The 18,150-nt window shown below is 42.3% G+C and overlaps 1 protein-coding gene across 2 annotated transcripts in view; it reads left to right on the top strand.

The window, feature by feature from the left end:
* LOC126268025 (colorectal mutant cancer protein) overlaps nucleotides 1-18,150 on the top strand; it is a 585,914-nt gene that overhangs the window by 509,751 nt on the left and 58,013 nt on the right. For both annotated transcript variants that reach the window (XM_049973446.1, XM_049973454.1), the window contains exons 5-6: nucleotides 11,249-11,414; nucleotides 11,491-11,636. In XM_049973446.1, coding sequence (XP_049829403.1) covers nucleotides 11,249-11,414; nucleotides 11,491-11,636 — 312 coding nt within the window. The remainder of the gene's footprint in view (nucleotides 1-11,248; nucleotides 11,415-11,490; nucleotides 11,637-18,150) is intronic.

Raw genomic sequence — 18,150 nt, 5'->3', positions numbered from 1 at the left:
GTAAATTCCAACAAGAACTAGAACCTTCATAGGTTAGGAACGAGTGAAGGGATACATTAACGATTAACTATAACTATATTACGTAAGGTTATTCGTGCTTATGACACCTACATTTAATTTAGTAAATTAGAAAGGGAGGTGCCGTTTTCAAAATAGTTGCTATCTCCTCGGTTACTGTATATAGCTGCTGTTTATTGCTACTGGTAGCGTAATTTTTACTTCGTTGGAATGTCTTTGCTTTGAGAAACTATTTACCAACTTCTAACTAATGAGTCCTGTTTACCGATGATAACTACTTGTCCTACAGTTGCTATTCGCTATGCTTTCTGAATCCAGATATTCAGATAATTTGTAAAAACAGTCGCTGATGAGGTATCGTTTTAACTTTCTTTCGAGTTGGTGCGGATTTCGGATTTCCTTCTTTATATTAAATGGAGGCTTGTTGAAAGTCTTCCCTCTAGAGTACGTACAAGTAGATTCCCAACAGTATACAAGAAAGCAAAGTCTGCTTGAAAATTATTTTTGTGTCTTGCATTACGATTTTGGTAAACACAGTTCAGATCAAAGTGATTTTATAGTCAGCAACAAAAACCATTAAGGAACAAATGTTCTTAAAAAGACTTGTATAAGATGTCCAACTATCTGCTTTATACGATATTCCTACTGCTCGCTTCCATTGAATAAACGCTTCATTTATTTAAGGTACGTTGCCCGCGAAGATAGTCGCGCAACACAACAAAGACCGAAAATATGCAAAATAAATCAACACTTGTCTTCGGATCAACGCAGTGAGAAAATCATGTAAGAGCAAAACACGATCAACTGAGCGTGTCTTGATTAGTTTATATATGTTTTGCCACATGGTCTGCGATGATTTGTTTTTAACTGCAGAATCTCCCGTTCAACGCGTTCACTAGATAAAGGAAACAGAATACGCCGACGAAAGCGCAAGACACTTGCTCAGATTCATTTAAGAGGTGATGTCTCTAGCTGTTAAGCTGTTCTGTTATTAGTGTGTTGTCGAGTATGACAGTGCCACACTAAAGAGGGAATTAAATTAGAGGTAGTTACTGTTGAGAGACAGAGAGAAAGAAACAGCAAGAGAATAATGTCGTCAGACATTTTACGGCTCGTCGCCGGACAAAACGCGCGATATCGCATTTGATCTCGGTCAGATCGAGGGTGTTCGATGCATGAATTAATTCAATCTCCGAGGTCGTGCGACCACGGGATTTTCCACGTATTACGAGTAGTTCGATTACGTGGCAACCGCCGCCGCCAGAAGTCACTGCAGGGGACAACGATATGTTTTAACGACTCTTCTTAACATCGACCAGCTGTGTGGCTAGATTGAAGAGTTTTTAGCAAACAGAACACAGCATGTGTTCTAAATGGAGAGACGTCTACAGACGTTAAAGTAACCTCTGGCGTGCCACAGGGGAGTGTTATGGGACCATTGCTTTTCACAATGTATATAAATGACCTAGTAGATAGTGTCGGAAGTTCCATGCGGCTTTTCGCGGATGATGCTGTAGTATACAGAAAAGTTGCAGCATTAGAAAATTGTAGCGAAATGCAGGAAGATCTGCAGCGGATAGGCGCTTGTTGCAGGGAGTGGCAACTGACCCTTAACATAGACAAATGTAATGTATTGCGAATACATAGAAAGAAGGATTATATGATAGCGGAACAAACACTGGTAGCAGTTACTTCTGTAAAATATCTGGGAGTATGCGTGCGGAACGATTAGAAGTGGAATGATCATATAAAATTAATTGTTGGTAAGGCGTGTGCCAGGATGAGATTCATTGGGAGAGTCCTTAGAGAATGTAGTCCATCAACAAAGGAGATGGCTTACAAAACACTCGTTCGACCTATACTCGAGTATTGCTCATCAGTGTGGGATCCGTACCAGGTCGGGTTGACGGAAGAGATAGAGAAGATCCGAAGAAGAGCGGCGCGTTTCGTCACAGGGTTATTTGGTAAGCGTAATAGCGTTAAGGAGATGTTTAGCAAACTCAAGTGGCATACCATGCAAGAGAGGCGCTCTGCATCGCGGTGTAGCTTTCTCTCCAGGTTTCGAGAGGGTGCGTTTCTGGATCAGGTATCGAATATATTGCTTCCCCCTACTTATACCTCCCGAGGAGATCACGAATGTAAAATTAGAGAGATTCGAGCGCGCACGGAGGCTTTCCGGCAGTCGTTCTTCCCGCGAACTATACGCGATTGGAACGGGAAAGGGAGGCAATGACAGTGGCACGTAAAGTGTCCTCCGCCACGCACCGTTGGGTGGCTTGCGGACTATAAATGTAGATGTAGATTATAATGGTTTGTAATAGCGGATAGACAGATATCAATTCAGCGAACTATTCACCAATTCACTATTGAACAGCATTGAAGGAAACTGATCAGAAAAGCCAAGAGTTTAAATTTTCCTGTCATTTCTGATCTGATCTGTACACTGTCTGATCAAAAGTATCTGAATAAAGTTATGTAGTGCGGAGTTGACCGCCTGATGTCGCGGGAGGCAGATCTTCCAGAATAAAAGGAGGTAAGGAGTACTGTGTGGTCGGTAGAGAAGAGGTACGAGGGGGGTAACAGCAGAATGGATCGGTTAGGAGAGCTCAGCGACTTGCAACGTTCTACATCTACGTCTGGATACCTACTCCGCAAGCCACTGCACGTGCGTGGCAGAGGATACGCTGTACCATTACTAGTCATTTTCTTCCCTGTACCACTTGCAGGATAGACCGAGAAACGACTGTCTGTATGCCTCCGTATGAGCACTTATTTCTCGTACCCTATCTTCGTGGTCCGTGCGCGAAATGTATGTTGGCGCCAGTACGATTGCTCTGCAGTCAGATTCAATAAACCGAAGTTGACTATTCACCTTCTCTACCACAGTCCTCACATGATCGTCCATTTCATATCGCTTCGCAACGTTACGCCCAGATGTTTAAACGACGTGACTGTGTTAAGCAGAACACTACTAATGCTGCATCCGAACATTACGGGTTTGTCCTTCATACTCATCCTCATTAACTTACATTTTTCTACATTTAGAAACAGCTGCTATTCACCACATCGACTAGAAATTTTGTCTGCTCATCTGGTGTCGTACTACAGACACTGATCTTCGACACCTTCCTCTACACCACAGCATTGTCAGCAAACAACACCAGATTACTGCCCACCCTGTCCGCCAGATCATATACAGGGTGTTACAAAAAGGTACGGCCAAACTTTCAGGAAACATTCCTCACACACAAAGAAAGAAAATATGTTATGTGGACATGTGTCCGGAAACGCTTACTTTCCATGTTAGAGCTCATTTTATTACTTCTCTTTAAATCACATTAATGATGGAATGGAAACACACAGCAACAGAACGTACGAGCGTGACTTCAAACACTTTGTTACAGGAAATGTTCAAAATGTCCTCCGTTAGCGAGGATACATGCATCCACCCTCCGTCGCATGGAATCCCTGATGCGCTGATGCAGCCCTGGAGAATGGCGTATTGTATCACAGCCGTCCACAATACGAGCACGAAGAGTCTCTACATTTGGTACCGGGGTTGCATAGACAAGAGCTTTCAAATGCCCCCATAAATGAAAGTCAAGAGGGTTGAGGTCAGGAGAGCGTGGAGGCCATGAAATTGGTCCGCCTCTACCAATGCATCGGTCACCGAATCTGTTGTTGAGAAGCGTACGAACAGTTCAACTGAAATGTGCAGGAGCTCCATCGTGCATGAACCACATGTTGTGTCGTACTTGTAAAGGCACATGTTCTAGCAGCACAGGTAGAGTATCCCGTATGAAATCATAACGTGCTCCATTGAGCGTAGGTGGAAGAACATGGGACCCAATCAAGACATCACCAACAATGCCTGCCCAGACGTTCACAGAAAATCTGTGTTGATGACGTGAAGTCAACATTACCTTCCTTCAATTGGGCCAACTGGCGGTGAATCGAGGAAGTACAGTACATACTGGCGAAATTAAATGAGCTATAACATGGAAATTAAGCGTTTCCAGACACATGTCCACATAACATCTTTTCTTTATTTGTGCGTAAGGAATGTTTCCTGAAAGTTTGGCCCTACCTTTTTGTAACACTCTGTATATAGCAGTGGTCCTATCACACTTCCTGGGGCACATCTGATGTTACCCCTGTTTCCGATTAACACTAGCCGTCGAGGACAACGTACTGCGTTCTATTACTTAAGAAGTCTTCGAGCCAGTCACATATCTGGGAACCTATTCCGTATGCTCGTACGTAGTCATTGGATGTTGCCTTATTAGCAAATCGTCGTCCGCTGTGGTCGGGGGGGTCTGGACGCTTCAGTCCAGAACCGCGGTGCTGCTACGGTCTAGGTTCGAATCCTGCCTCGGGCATGGATGTGTGTGATATCCTTAGGTTAGTTAGGTTTAAGTAGTTCTAAGTCTAGGGGACTGATGACGTCAGATGTTAAGTCCCATAGTGCTTAGATCCATTTGAACCATTAACAAATCCGTCAGAGACATTTCAACCCTTGTAAAGCTGTCCAAGTGACTGTTTGTGGTGGTATCATGAAGCGGAAACACGAAGGAACAACCATAGATAAACCGCGACCACGCAAATCTCATGTGCTCACGGACAGGGACCATCGATTATAGTCGAGGGTGGTTGTAAAAAATCGCATGAAATCAGCGGAAGGAATCCTGTTGAGGTCCAAAATGATACCAGGAGTCCAACTAGCACCAAGTGACTGTGCGTAGGGAGTGAAAAGAGCAGCGTACAATGGTCGAGCAGAGCCACACATTTCTGTAGTCAGTGCTTAGTGACGCTTGAGATAGTGCAAAGAGCGACGCCACTGGACAGTGGATGACCGAAAACAAGTGATTTGGTGTGATGAATTACGCTGTACCCTACGACAATCCGATGGCAGGATTTTGGTTCTGCTAATACTGAAGAACGTTACCTGCCATCATGTGTAATGTGAACAGTGAAGTATAGAGGATGTTGTTTTACGATATGGTGTTGTTATTCGTGGTTTGGGTGTGGTCCCCTGTTGCACGTAAGAAAACACCAAATGCGGAAGAGCGAGAGCACAGTGTGTACTGCGCAAGGTAGAGGAGCAGTTCGGAGACCATGACTGTTTGTATCAGCGTGACTGTGTATCCTGTCTTAAAGCAGCGTCTGTGAGGCAATGGTTTATAGACAACAGTATTCCTAAAATAGGCTGGCTACCCCAAAGCCACGACTTGAACCCAATAGAACACCTTTGGGATGAGTCAGAATGTCGACTTCGCTCCAGACCCGAGTGTCCAACATCACTACCTTCTCTGGTTTCGGTTCTTGAGGAAGAATGGGCTGCCATTCATCCAGGGACAGTCAGACACGTCATTGAAAGTGTCCCCAGCCGAGTTCTGCCCTTCATAAAGGCGGAGGGTGGACACATCCCTCATTAATGTCCACCAATACATGTTTCATCAGATAGCGTCATAATATAGCGCCAGTAATGAAGGAGAGAATAGTAATATCCACCTTCAACTACGAATATATGGTTCGAGAGCTCGTGAAATAGAGGGCAGCATATGAATGGGGGAAAGGCTGTGGCAAGTTGATGCTACGACTCTGACCGTGGGGAGGGCTACAGGAAAGCGTAGCTGGTAGCGAACTTCCTTGAAAGGCGTGCACCTGGATTCGAGTTCCTGTTCGGCAAACAATTTTAATATGTTCTATAGAATCAGTTTGATAAAGCTAATGAGTTTGCGATTAGCATTTCAATTTTGCTATCTGTCCTATTAACGTTTTCCCGATGTGGGAAGTTACGTAATCGTTGACTCTCGCCCTCGAGACCCAGAAGGCAGTGAACAACGGCTCTCACGTAGATTCCGTGTTTTTGACTTCCGGAAGACATTCGATACAGTTCGATACTGTCGCCTAATAAAATATAAGTATACGGAATATCAGATCAAATTTATGATTGAAGATTTGCTAGCAAATAGAACGCAGATGCCACTCTTAACGGAGAAAAAATCCTCAGACAAAAAAATAACTTCGACCGTACCCCCAGGGAGTGCTGCAGGACTATTGTCGTCGTTGTGGTGGTGGGCTTCATTTCGAAGACTCGTTTGAAGCATTTCACCACCTCCCTCTAATCTGTACAGGCCGCTTCATCTTTGCATTACTACTGCAACCTACATTCACTTGAACCTGCGTTGTATATTCATGCTTTGGTGTCTCTCTATATAATTTTTACCCTCTCACACTTATCTCCATTATCAAATTGATGATTCCTTGATGTCTCATGATGTGATCTGTTACCGAATTCACGTTTCCTTGATACCTCGGAGTATGTCATATCAACCGATCCCTTCTGTGTGTCATAAATTTATTTATTTCTCAATTCTATTCAGTACTTCCTCATTAGTTACATGATCTGTCCGCTGCTGGCCCTGATGCAAGCAGTTTTTCGGCTTAACATGGATTGAGAGAGTTGTAGACGTCCAATTGGGGCGCCAGATCGTCAAAATCCCGAGATGGTTGGAGGGCCCTACCGGTAATGCTTCAAACGTTCTCGATTGGGGAGAGAGAGAGATCTGGCAAACTTACTGGCCAAGGTAGGGTTCGGCAAGCATGAAGACAAGCAGTACAAACTCTCGCCTAGTGTGTAGGGGCATTAACCTGCTGAAATGTAAGCCCAGGATGGTTTGCCATGAATGGAAAGAAAACGGGGCGTAGAATATCGTCGAAGTACCGCTGTGCTGCAAGGATGCCGCGGATGACAACAAAGGCGTCATGCTATGAAAAGAAATGGCACCTCAGACCATCAGTTCTGATTGTCGGGCATATGGCGGGCGAGAGGTTGGTATACCACCGCCGTCTGTGGCGTCTCGAGACACGTCTAAACTGGTCGTCGGGGCTCATTTCGAAGCGGGACTCGTCACTGAAAACAATTGTACTCTAGTCAATGAGATTCCATGCCGAAGACGTGTCCTTTCAAGACTATTCTGTTCAACAGCTCTTCCAAGCCCTCTGCTGTCTGTGACAGAATTAGAATATATTCTCCTCCCATAATTTTAATTCTCTTTTCAAATTTTTCCTTGGTTTTCCATTACTGTTCACTATACATATACCGGGTGATAAAAAAGTCAGTATAAATTTGAAAACTGGATAAATCACGGAATAATGTAGATAGAGAGGTACAAATTGACACACATGCTTGGAATGACATGGGGTTTTATTAGAACCAAAAAAATACAAACGTTCAAAAAATGTCCGACAGATGGCGCTTCATCTGATCAGAATAGCAATAATTAGCATAACAAAGTAAGACAAAGCAAAGCTTATGTTCTTTACAGGAAATGCTCAATATGTCCACCATCATTCCTCAACAATAGCTGTAGTCGAGAAATAATGTTGTGAACAGCACTGTAAAGCATGTCCGGAGTTATGGCGAGGCATTGGCGTCGGATGTTGTCTTTCAGCATCCCTAGAGATGTCGGTCGATTACGATACACTTGCGACTTCAGATAACCCCAAAGCCAATAATCGCACGGACTGAGGTCTGGAGATCTGGGACGCCAAGCATGATGAAAGTGGCGGCTAAGCACACGATCATCACCAAACGACGCGCGAAAGAGATCTTTCACGCGTCCAGCAATACTTTTTTTTGTTCTAATAAAACCCTAAGTCATTCCAAGCATGTGTGTCAATTTTTACCTCTCTATCTACATTATTCCGTGGTTTATTAAGTTTTCAAATTTATACTGACTTGTTGATCACCCGGTATAATTTACGTAGAGGATATCGTCGGAAGCTAATTGCCTATTCGCCAATGATGCGATTGCATACAGAGAGATACCATCGCTCTAAAATTTGAGCGAAATGCAAGAAGACCTTCAGGTCGACGTTTGGTGCAGGGACTTTCAGTTGATCCTCAGCATAAACAAATGTAACATATTGCGCATGAGTAAGCGGGAAGACCCATTATTGTATGTTTACACAAGTACCAAACGCTCACTCGAAGCAGTCACATCCCGAGTGTGCGTATCGAGTGATACAAGGTGAACTATCACTTAAAACTGATCTCAAGGAAGGTAGATATAAGATTGACATTCATTGGAAGAACCCTCAGAGAGTGGATGTAACTTTCTGTACCATCTTTCAACCGATACTTGAAGATTGCTAGTACGTTTGGAACCCGTGCCAGATATACACTGCCGGAAAAAAGTAAGAGAGATAGATGGAATGCAACTCGCTGAAAAACTGGGTTTGAAGGCAACAATGTATGACATGTATCTTTTTTTGTTACGGTCATCGCCAATCAGAGGACGCTCAGGAGGCCCGTCTGTCCGCCCTCTGCTTCGACTCTGCTGGCAGTAACTGTTCTAACTTTACAGGTGAACAGTGTTTGCAGCTTCATTTAAAGATACAACAGTGTTCCACCGACGAGTACGTACGTACACCTGTTAAATAACCTTAGCCATTTGAACGGGTTCGTATTGTGGGCCCCAGGGAAGCTGGTTGGAACTGTGGACGGGTTGCTGTACGTGTTGGGCACAGTGTGTCGGTGGTGTGTCGCTGCTTTCATCAGTGATCTGTGGGACATTCCCACACCCATAGATCAGGTTCTGGACGACCGCGTAATACTGGTTAAAATTGATAACATTGGGCGAGCCGTGGTTTCCGACCGAACACCATGCAGTGAAGAAATCCTGGCATGTGTTTCAGCTTCTGTACCACCTAGGACCATTGGGAATCGTTTGCTTGCATCAGGACTAAGACCACGTGTGTCTCTGGCTACCACGGATACCACAAAAGCAGCTCAGCGCGGCTACTCTGGTATCGAGAAATAGTCGACTGTAGGTTGGCATGCCGCTCTGTCGTCTTCAGTGAGGAGATGAGGTTTTGTCAGTGTGTGAGTGATGGACGTACACGTCTATGGCGTAGAACTGTGGAGCGGCCTACTACGGAGTGCTTTCGCCCACAACCGACAGCTCCCACCACGGTGTGGGGCGTAATTAGTTACAACTCAGGGTCACACTAAGTGTTTCTGCAGGGTTAAGTAACCAGCGTCGGCTACATTTCACAGGTTGTTATCCCCAGGCTACTGCCATTTCTTCGACAGGAAAGTAATGTTATTTTTCAGCGAATAATGCACGTCCACATACGGCTGCAACGTCGCGAAGTGCTCTTCGTGGCTTACAACAACTGCCCTGGCCTGCAAGATCAGCAGATCTCTCGCCAGTCCGACATGTATGGGACATGGTGAAGCAGGAACTTCTCCAGAACCTGCAAGAGCCATTGTCGAATCGCAACAAAATGTGCAAGATTCTTGGGACAGTGTATCGCAACTTGTCATTCGGCACATTTCTTATAGTTTGCATACGAGAATAAACACCTGCTTTGCCAACAGAGAGGGCTACACTGTGTATTTATGTGACTGTTTGTTTCTCATTTGGTCTGAATTTATTACGCAGCGATGACCTACCTGTTACATCGCCTGTCAATAAAATTACCTTGTCCTTGAGAGCGTTGCATTCCTTTTTTTTCGGCAGTCAGTCTGTCAGTCACATTTTCCATGAGTCATTTGCACGATAATCGTAATTATGTGGCTGGACTCATTTTATATTTAAATTCCAGATTGTTTTGTAAGTATGGCTATATGCTGATCACTTACAAGTATTTTATAGTGTTATTTGCTAGTATCTCGTACCCACCGCCTTTTACACATTACAGCAATAAAAATTCTTCCACGGGGTGGAGGGAGATGACAAGCAGAAACTTTCTGTGTTTGTTTTCAAATTTTACTTTTAGTGTCAGACATTTTGTATCGCTGGGTAAGTGACCAAGAATTTTGGTTGCAGCGTTGTGCACCCCCTTTTCACGCCAAAGACAGTCTTAATGTGGAGTAATGAATGTCAATTTTGCTTCTGGTATGGTAATTATGTACATCTTTGTTTCTTTCGAACTGCATTGGATCATTTGCAACGAACTTCGTGATGCAATAAATAATCTGTGAATCATTTGTCAAAATGCCTAACTCCGCAAACAGATGTCTGCAAGATTATTCTTACAGTACGTTTTTGACCTTTGAAGACTTTCTGCTTAAAGAGACGTTAACGCACAACATTATTCCATGTGACATTATTGAATGAAAATATGCAAAATGTGTCAGCTTACCGATTTCTCTCTTCCCAAGATTTGCCAGGATTTCAAGTCCAAATGTGGCTGAACTAAGTTGTTTTAGGAGTTCCAAAATGTGCTTATTCCAGTTTAAATTCTCGTCGATATGGACACCTAAGAATTTGGAAGTTTCCATCCTATTTTGTATTTCCTCACCACGCGCTACACTTTACAGTGGTGTAGTACCTCTAAACGTGCGGAATATTTCATGCCATTTTTAACTTAAGAGTGAGACCATTCGCAGAAAACCAGTGAACATTGTTTACCATTTCTTCATTTGCTGCATTTATCCTTGGATTGATTACAATGCTGGTATCATGCGCAAAAATAACTAATCCTGCTTGTTGTATATTACACAGAAGATCGTTTAAATATATGAGGAACAATAATTGACGTAAGATGGAGCCTTGGAGAAGCCATGTATGATTTCTCCCCTCCCAGAAAAACTCCCATAATTATATTGGTTGAATTACTCAGTACAACTTTAGATATGACATTATCCCCATTAACCCCATAAAACCACAGTTTATTTAGGAGAATATTATGAAACACTCAGTCATATTCCTTAGATAGTTTGCAGAAAATAACAACCGGTGCTATTTTGTTATTTAATTGGTAGAAGAGATATTCATTTAGCCTCAGTGGCAGACACTGCAAGATAGGCATTGTGCGTCACGAGGTAGTTTACTGTTAAAAACGGGAGAAAGTACGTTACTAGAAGAGTCAGTCAGTATATTGTTTCCTCCAATGTACAGAGCTCACATGGTGGCGTGCCAACAATGGGAAATGACAGTGCTACACACAATACTTTCCGCTACATACAAAAGGTGGAGCCTGCAGAGTACAGATGTATATTTACACTGCCACGTTGCTCTGTCCATTTTGCTCAGCTAACGTTCATAATTTTGAACTCCAGACGCTGCTACAGAGTCGTAAGAGTCTCATCTATTCATCTTTTTATAACTGAAGTTCATATTGTGTGTGATGTATTAGTGAACAACGTGCACATAGTGACAGTTTAAAACAATGTGTTGACCTTTCTGATAATGGTTTTGTTTGTTTCGTTTGACAGCTGGAGAAGCTGCGTTTGGTAGCCGAGACAGAGGAGAGAGCTGAACTCCAGGCCCAGAGGTACGAAGAAAGGCTGACAGAGCTCCATTCAGTCATCGCAGAGCTGACGCGGAAGATCGAGAGGCAGAGGTCACTAGTGATACGGGAAGAAGAAGATGTCATCTCGGGTAAGGACAAGAGTGATCGTATTAGAACAGGTCGTAGGTTTCTGTCTTGTATCTAATGATATTTCCATTGGAACAGAAAACGAGAATGAGGACCAAGACCTGTCTCGCGACGCAGAGGGCTCGACCACGAACCTGGTGGACGACTCGGAGCTGCAAGATCCCGACCGCACGATCGGAGACCCCGACTCCAGCAACTCAGACAACGAGCACCAAGCAGATAATGTGAGTTGTCTCCCGCAGGCCTGCTTCTTCTCTTAAAGCGTGCGTCCACTGGCCAGTAATCTTCCACAAGTTGCTCTGAAGCTATTTTTCCAAATTCTATGACATGGAGACACCCCCAGCAAGTCGACCTCTTCAAGTTTCGTCGACTTGCACAAGTATGTTTCGCAAGTTAGTGGGAATAGTTTGTTGCATTCTTGCTGCTAATATCTGCCGAAAATGTCAGTAACAAAAAACAGATGATGCAAAGACAGATAAGCCAAAACAAAGGTACCACGGGAACCCCTTAAACGTATATAATTGGCCACTGTCAATCAAGGAAGTTCGAAATGAATTTACCAATTACTTTGCTTCGCCAGAAAGGGAAGTGGAATGGCAGCACAGACGACTTTAAATTTGAGCTACATTTGTAATGTTAACACAAATATAAATGAGCTACACCCATACATCCATATCCGTACATCCATCCATATCATAAAAGTGGTATGTAGTTTCCACATCTCCGCCTAAAACACTGTATCAAATTCAACCAAACTTGGGATATGTTCCACTAACCTATCTGGAAAGAACCACTGTGGGTATGAAAACCACCTACCTCTCAAAGGCATGGGGGTGAGCTTGAAAAATAAGCGTAGCTCACGATGTGCAAATAGCCACAGTATATTCATCCAGTATTTGAGAATGAGCACACTAGTGGCTTGCACCCAACTTTACACATTTAAAACAATTTTCCTCACGAGCACCACACACACAATAATGAAAGGAAAGAAATGTATATCGTTTTTTACATTTTCACTGTTCATGCAGTAAAACTGCATTTATTACATCTTTACTACTAACTCTATTTGCAACACATTTTGTAGAGAGTATTCACATATATAACACTGGATGTATTTGCAAAATTATATCATTTTACGGCTCATTGTTCAGGAGATATGATATCACAGATGTTGAAGTGCGTGAGAATGAAATTGTTAAGCAAAATTTGCTAGAGATAAAGTAAGCTCACCGGACAAAAAATTCCTCATCCCTAGAGAAATCATTACAAGCATCGTTTAATGCTGTATAATTTCGCCTCTGGGCTTGATAACTGTCTGGATTCAGTTAGGGAGTGTGTCCACAAGGTTGTACAGATACATCACATCCAGGTTAAGCCCTTGCTGGGGATCTGCTTGTATAATTTCACCAAAATGTGGGTTTCCGATTTCAAATGTCCCAAAGATTTTTTGTGGGGGCTCAAGTCATGCCAGTTAAAATGTAATATCTGCCTCCATGGATGCAGTTGCTGACACACACTAGTGCAGTTGCACTCAATGCTGAAGTACCCTGGTTTGAATCCTAGTGATGAAAAAACAAAAAACAAAAATTTCACTGCCTGTATTTGGCCGCCAAGGATAGGAGAGGTGGTAGCGCTAAGTTCCTGATCACCAGACTTTGCGCCAGTGTCCTGGTTTCAATACTTAACCTCTCTGCAGTATCTCATGAATGGAGGGCATGTGACACCGTTGATGCTGATCCATCTGTTGGATGGGGATCTAAAGCGTGGCAGCCCCCTTGGTGCTATTTGCAAAGAGTAGGCTATGTGCTGGCATACAGTTTCATCCTCTCCTTTCTCCTGTCATCATCATACAGCACAAACATTACACTAACTCTCTCTCTCTCTCTCTCTCTCTCTCTCTCTCTCTCTCTCTCTCTCTCTCTCTCTCACACACACACACACACACACACACACACACACACACACACCACATGTAATTGATCATGTTGCAAAGAAATTTTAAAAAAATGAGTTGCAGTAGGGTGGGGGAGTGTTCAGAAAACCTGTCATGCATTCTTCCAGCCCAATCAACATTGCTGTTGTCATCTTTATTTGCCTGTGTGAGTAGTGGTTTCTTTCATGATGACCAACCCTACTTGATCATTACCTGCAGTTCCTGCCACAATATTCTCTCGCTAATAGGTCTGGATAACCTTCATTTATTGCATACAGCAATTCCTTTTAGGGTTGGAAGTGAGCTTTATTCACAAGCCATGAAATGCATATCCAATCCCTCTCAGGCAAGATCTTTTCCTGTCACAATTCTGACATCATGTTTCATTGTTATGTGTGTTACACCACTGCTTATAGACATGTTGAATAGTCTGTCACAAAACACCAACAAAACCAGAAACTTCACAAACCATATGGCCATGGGCATGGCGAAAACCTGTCTGCCCCTTATTGTCAGTCTGTCATGCACTTACATGTATCCATCTCTGTGTGCAATGTCTGCTTGTTACATAAATGTCTCACTGCTTGCTACTGCCTTATGCTCACATAGAGGCAGTGCACATGCTGTTGAGCAAGTGACTGGATCACTGCACATCTATAAAGACTTAACGATTCATCTGTGTGTACACACTGTGATGACTAATTTTTTTGTTCTGTGAGCTTTGTGGATTAACACATGTGAAATGTGTTAAATTAATGTCCTATTGTGGTGGTAGTAATAATGTGGAGAGGGAAGGGGAAGGAGACCATGGACAGACAGAAAGAGGGAGGAGGAAATGGTCACAGATAGGAGGGAGGAGTTGGACAGAGAGAGAGAAGGAGTAAATCGACAGAAAGGAAGAGGAGGAGATAGAAAGAGAGAGAAGAGGAAAAGACATGGACAGAGAAAGAGAAGGAAATGGACAGAGAGGGAGGGGGAGGGGGGAGAAGAGATAGATAAAGAGGCAGGTGAGATGGAAGAGAGAGGAGGAGGAGGAGGAGGAGGAGGAGGAGACGGATAAAGAGGTGGGAAGGGGAGATGGACAGAGATAGGTGACGAGGACAAGGACAGGAGAGGGATGAGCAGATGAACAGGAAGAGGGGAGAGGAGAATGAAATTGATAGAAAGAGGGGGAAGGAGAAGCTGAACTGAAAGAAGGCTGGAATAAATACATACCTGGACAACATCAGATACTCAGCTAGTTTGTAATAAAAGTGATACGTACTGTTTGCAAAATTTGAGTAATAATTAAAATTTGATTTCTTGGTGATACAGCTTTCCACATTTCTGTATCCTGTTTTTGAATATTTGTGCAATAGACATTTTCAAAAAATTTTTACCCTGAACAAAGTTCTATTGTTTTGGTTTACTAAATAGAGTCCTTTTATAGATTAAATATGTAAGCCTTTTTACCTATTTCTTCACCCAAACATTTCTTTTTTTTTCTTAATGTTTTTGGCTTTTGTCATGATTTTACTTCAGTACTGGTAGTAACAACAATAGTGACAATACACCAATGGTGGCTGCTACTGCAGTTTTTAAGCATGCATAACCCAGTGGTGTAACTAAAGTTTTGAGACCCCCCCCCCCCCGCACTGCAAATAAATTTTTGAAATCATATTTACTGATAGATCTCAAAGAATAAATGTAAAGATATTAGACATTCACACACCACAATACATGTCAAAAGTAAAGTGCACTACCCACAGTTTTGTGGAGTGATTCTATATGCTAAAGCAAAGACAACTTTCCAGTTCTCGTACACTTAGCACTCAAAAATGTTAAGACATTGACTTCCGTGTTAAGAGAATGACATTTCATGTTTAGTACTTAGAACTGCTAAAAATGTGATCTGGACTCAGACACTGAGTTTCTAAGATACATTATGATTAATTTTAATTTAGAAATAATTTGTTTCTGCTATAGCAGAAGTTAAATGGTTGAGTCAAGTACAGCTGAAGAGTTGTGCACAGATCAGGGATACTACACACAAGAAATGTGTTTTCTATAAACAAAAATTTTGTAAAATTTTTAATTGACAAAAAGTTCTCTTTCTTTCCAAATTCTTTCAACATATGTGTTATTAGACCAATATTTTCATGTGAAAGATTTGTGGTAAAATATGATTCATACTTTCTAACAAGGTTTTCCGCTATTTTCTGAATATCTTTATTTCCTACCTTAAAAAGATGAACTGGATGTAAGAAAGACTTACAATCATTAACATTCTGTAGGCTGGTAAAATGATGAATTATAATATCAATGGAAGCACTGAAATCTGTGACTTGTAAATACTTTAGTTTATCCACAGTTCTATGTTCTTCAGAAAGTTCATAAAAATATTTCTCCTCTTTATGGGTACTTTTTTTGGTCAGCTTCGGACCATTGCTCCAAACTTTCACTAGTACTTCCACTTCTTAACAACCACCTCGAAATTGTTTCTAAAGATAATTAGATTTTTCTTGCAGTATCAGCATTATGGGCTGCAGTAGTTTGGAAACTAGGTTAATATTTTCCAAAGAAATACAGTTTGATTAATAACAACGAATAAAACCTGAAAGGCCATCTAGTTGGGCACAGTTTCTTCAGAGTCATTGTAACACATCTGTCAGCTGCAACAGTTTCATTTATTTGTTACCACTGAACCACCATTTTCTCATAAAATTGTTTCTCAGAAAACTGTTTTCATGACAAAATCATTTAGTACCAAATTTAAACTATGTGTTGAATGATGTATAAACTCAGCATTTGGGACTGGTGACAATTCTTGATTGCAGACCTAAGTGTTTGACATTGATATACATACCATATGTAGCACCAGTGTATCCTTGACCTCTGCACCTACCCAGTTGTGTGTTCATCTTCTCTAAATCAGTTATTATTCCTTTTTCAATACTCTCAGCATCATGGCTCCTAAAAATCCTACAGACAATCCCTTTGTTTCAAAGTCATTTCTATCTGGTTTGCTTAAATCTAAATGCCAACTATTTAATAGTTGCATCATCTTATTTTAAATTTGTGTGCTCAAATATTTTGTTTTAATCATTTCATTTGAAAGATGTTCCCACAGAAGAGGATAATATCTGGTGAGGAGGTCTATTATATTTAAGAAACTGTGCATCTGTTCCCCTTTTTCAGATTTCCTATGGCCACAGAAAGCAATTTGATGTAGAGCTAATGCCATTATTACATCCAGTGCTACAGAAATTATAGCTTTCAGTAGGTCATGCCCTTCATCGAAAAATGTGTTAATGCTTTTGCCATGTTTCCGTGTGCTGTAAGTAATACACATTTCAATGTAACTATAGAAATTCCTGATTGGAAATCAACTATATTATGAAAAGGATAGATTGCTGCTTACTCCATTGAAAAGATTATTACCTTAGGGGGAAAAAAGGACAGGTATACACTCGCACACACACACACATATCCATCCACACATATACAGACACAAGCAGACATATTTAAAGGCCTTTCCCCCTAAGGCAAGTCTTTCTGCTCCCGGGATTGGAATGACTCCTTACCCTCTCCCTTAAAACCCACATCCTTTCGTCTTTCCCTCTTTCCTGACGAAGCAACCGTTGGTTGTGAAAGCATGAATTTTGTGTGTGTGTTTGTGTTTGTTTGTGTGTCTATCGACCTGCCAGCGCTTTCGTTGGGTAAGTCACATCATCTTTGTTTATATATATATATAAAACAGAAAGAAACTTCCACATGGGAAAAATATATTAAAAACAAAGATTCCAAGACTTACCAAGCGGGAAAGCGCCGGCAGACAGGCACATGAACAAAACACACAAACACACATACAGAATTACGAGCTTTCGCAACTGGCAGTTGCTTCGTCAGGAAGGAAGGAAGGAGAGGGAAAAATGAAAGGATGTGGGTTTTAAGGGAGAGGGTAAGGAGTCATTCCAATCCCGGGAGCGGAAAGACTTCCCTTAGGGGAAAAAAAGGACAGGTGTACACTCGCGCACACACACACACACACACACACACACACACACACACACACACACACATATCCATCCGCACATACACAGACTGTGAGAATGACTCCTTACCCTCTCCCTTAAAACCCACATCCTTTCATTTTTCCCTCTCCTTCCTTCCTTCCTGACGAAGCAACTGCCAGTTGCGAAAGCTCGTAATTCTGTGTGTGTGTTTGTGTGTTGTGTCTGTGTATGTGCGGATGGATATGTGTGTGTGTGTGTGTGTGTGTGTGTGTGTGTGTGTGTGTGTGTGTGTGTGTGCGCGCGAGTGTACACCTGTCCTTTTTTTCCCCTTATATATATATATATATATAAGGGGAAAAAAAGGACAGGTGTACACTCGCGCGCACACACACACACACACACACACACACACACACACACACACACACACACACACATATCCATCCGCACATACACAGACACAACACACAAACACACACACAGAATTACGAGCTTTCGCAACTGGCAGTTGCTTCGTCAGGAAGAGCAGGAACACCTCACAAACATATGAGCACTATCTGGGAGGGGGAGGGGGGTGTAGGGGGGGGGGAGTGGAAAGGAGAGGAGCAGAGGAGAGAAAAATGTAAAATTTGCCATTTACCTCTAATAACAACTGGCAACAAATGGAAGAAAACTTTACTAAATGACTTGCTGTGATCATATTTAATGCTAGCATTGCCTGTGACACTCATGTCAGAGCACTGAGAACACTGCTGAACTCTCATTGGCTAGGAGAATGCATGCCATAGATGCACAGAACAAACCTAAACT

The sequence above is a fragment of the Schistocerca gregaria genome, chromosome 1 (assembly GCF_023897955.1).
Source record: "Schistocerca gregaria isolate iqSchGreg1 chromosome 1, iqSchGreg1.2, whole genome shotgun sequence".
In the NCBI taxonomy this organism is placed as follows: domain Eukaryota; kingdom Metazoa; phylum Arthropoda; class Insecta; order Orthoptera; family Acrididae; genus Schistocerca; species Schistocerca gregaria.
The sequence above is the reverse complement of the archived record's forward strand: the minus strand, read 5'-3'. Positions and strand labels throughout refer to the sequence as shown.